This window comes from Melanostigma gelatinosum (assembly GCF_949748355.1).
Source record: "Melanostigma gelatinosum genome assembly, chromosome: 14".
Lineage (NCBI taxonomy): Eukaryota > Metazoa > Chordata > Actinopteri > Perciformes > Zoarcidae > Melanostigma > Melanostigma gelatinosum.
Genome location: NC_136647.1, coordinates 900,786 through 903,285, shown reverse-complemented (window position 1 = coordinate 903,285; position 2,500 = coordinate 900,786). Strand labels below are relative to the sequence as shown.

General features: G+C 42.4%; 1 protein-coding gene across 1 annotated transcript in view; it reads right to left on the bottom strand.

The window, feature by feature from the left end:
- The window catches only part of cdx1b (caudal type homeobox 1 b), a gene marked incomplete at both ends in the record, with an annotated part of 12,411 nt that extends 11,474 nt beyond the window's left edge, over positions 1-937 (bottom strand). The window contains one exon of the mRNA XM_079282888.1: positions 421-937. Within this exon, the coding sequence (XP_079139014.1) occupies positions 421-937 (517 nt within the window). The remainder of the gene's footprint in view (positions 1-420) is intronic.
- Positions 938-2,500: the final 1,563 nt, after the last annotated feature.

The window sequence follows — 2,500 nt, the reverse complement described above, 5'->3', positions numbered from 1 at the left end:
GCAGGCTTATTATTCAGACGATTTCTTCCCTTTAAATATCATATTCATATTCACATTTAAATCATGATTATTCGGTGTTTTGCAGCTCAGTTGTCCCGGTTGCCCAACTTTCATATCGCCTGAAAAAAGGTTGCTCTGTATCCCCCCACAACAACAATTAGGCCATAAATAATAAAGATAAAGTCATAAGAGCTGAAACATTCATTCACATCTTGAATCAGTGATAGTTTGACTGCTGTTATCTGAAGTCACGCATGTGAGAACGTCTAATATATATAATTATAATATATACAGTTACGTATTCTAAATGAAGGTTAAAGTGCAGCAGGAAGGATGTGAACTCTTCAATTCATTAGAAATCTGATCATCTGCAGGATCAATGATCACGAGTCAACATATGAAGTTCTTTTAAAGTCCTACTTGGGTTGGAGGGCGGTGCGGAGCTGCGCCGCATCCAGTCGTACGGGTTCCTCCTCTGCGGGGATCCGGGACACAGCTGCCCCGCAGATGATGCGTTCAGGGACGTGGACAGCAGGCCGGACTGTCCGGAGAACTCCGGGGGGCTGAACCCCAGGGTGGGACCCACACCGTTGGATGCGGAGGGGGGACCCCCGGCCGCTGCGGCCGCCGCTGCCGCTGCCGCGTAGTGGTGCGACGACCAGTCGTCCCGCGTTGGAGGCGGGGGAGGCGGGTAGGCCGAGCTCCAGCCGCCGGTGCCCGATCCGACCTGCTGGGCCGACAGAGAGTCGTTGTTGAGGCCGTGGTGGTGCGGGTGAGGGTGCGAGTGGTGCGGGTGATACCCGGCGAAGTCCGAGTACTGCGGCGGGCCCGGGAAGTTCTGCGGGCTGCTGAGGCTCAGGCCCGCGTGGCGGGCCACCGGGTTCTGGTGCGGGTACATTGCGGGGTCCTTGTCCAGCTGCAGGTAGCTCACGTACATCTTTCCAGGTGAGGGGACTCCCTCTGCATACTGCGGGTCCAGCCTGCCTCGCTCCTCGCGCGCTCTCTCACCTGGCCGACAGGTAAAGTGAGCCTCGCTGTGTCTTCTCTCTCTCTCTCTCTCTCTACCTGTCCTCACCTCCACCTGTCCTCTCTCTCTATCTCTCTTTCTCTGTGCGCGCGCTCCATCAGCTGCACGCCCGTTAAAACCCGCTGCCGGTCACATGGACACTTTATGGCTCTTATCGCCCTCCCTCAGTCTCCTTCCTCCCTTCCTCCCTCGCTCCTCTTCCTCCTCCTCATCCTCGGTGTCACCACACATGAACCACCTGTCACCTCTTTTCATCCGCGGAGTTAAAGCCAGTTTAAAGACGACAATCCACAGCGTGCCCCCCCCCCCCCACAGGCTCCTCTCTATCGGACACATTTGCATGACAGACCGCTGCATTTCAAAGGCCGCTTCAGCGCGAGACACACTACAAATAACGGAAAAAAAGACGAACATCGCGTCAGTCAGAGTGACGGTGTCATTTATTGATTTATTCATTTATTGATTTATTCATTTATTGATTTATTGATTTATTGATTTATTGATTTATTTATTGATTTATTGATTTATTGATTTATTGATTTATTGATTTATTTATTTATTGATTTATTGATTGATTGATTGATTGATTGATTTATTGATTTATTGATTCATTGATTCATTGATTTATTGATTTATTGATTTATTGATTTATTGTTTATTCCGCTTCTTTTCTTGTCAGAGTCGCTTCATCACTTTTCATTTTTATTTATGTTGTGTGTTAAATAATAATAATAATAACAATATTAATGATGTTAATGATACATCTAAATGTTAAAACAAACATTAAATATCAAACAAATAAACTTCTCTCGAACTCTAAACGAAACTTTGAATTGATTGTCAATGAAAACATTCAAATATGTTTAAAATCTTTAGATGAGTTTATTAATAGACTCATAATAACAACGTCATAAACATGTTCATCAAACAAGTGAAAGAAAATAAAGTGACTTTAAAACACTTATATTCATGGTTTTAATATTTGAATCTTTATGTAGATTATTATATGTTTTATGTATTTATTGTGTTTTAAATGAAAGTCTGTCTCCACATGTTTGAGATCAAATGAACCAATTCATTCACTCCTGTGTTGTTCTTACTCTTTGAAAGTCTGACTCATAAAATAAAAACAGCTTTGTGTTATTTTCATTCTTAAAAAATATGAAATACATTGAAATAGAAAAGAAGATCAAATATAAATTGACTGAAATGATTCGAACTTAAATTGTGTAATCCAGTTTAAACATTAATAAGCTGCTTCAAAATGAATAAAAGTTCAGAATAATACTGACTGACTGCACAGTAACTGTGTTTATTTACATAACACTGATAATATTAATATTAATAACTTTAACTGCGTGTGTCAAAGTGAAATAAACTGAAAACATAAAGAAGACAACCGATCAACACAAGAAGTCATCAGCCTGTTTGTAATTACACACACACACACACACACACACACACATACACACA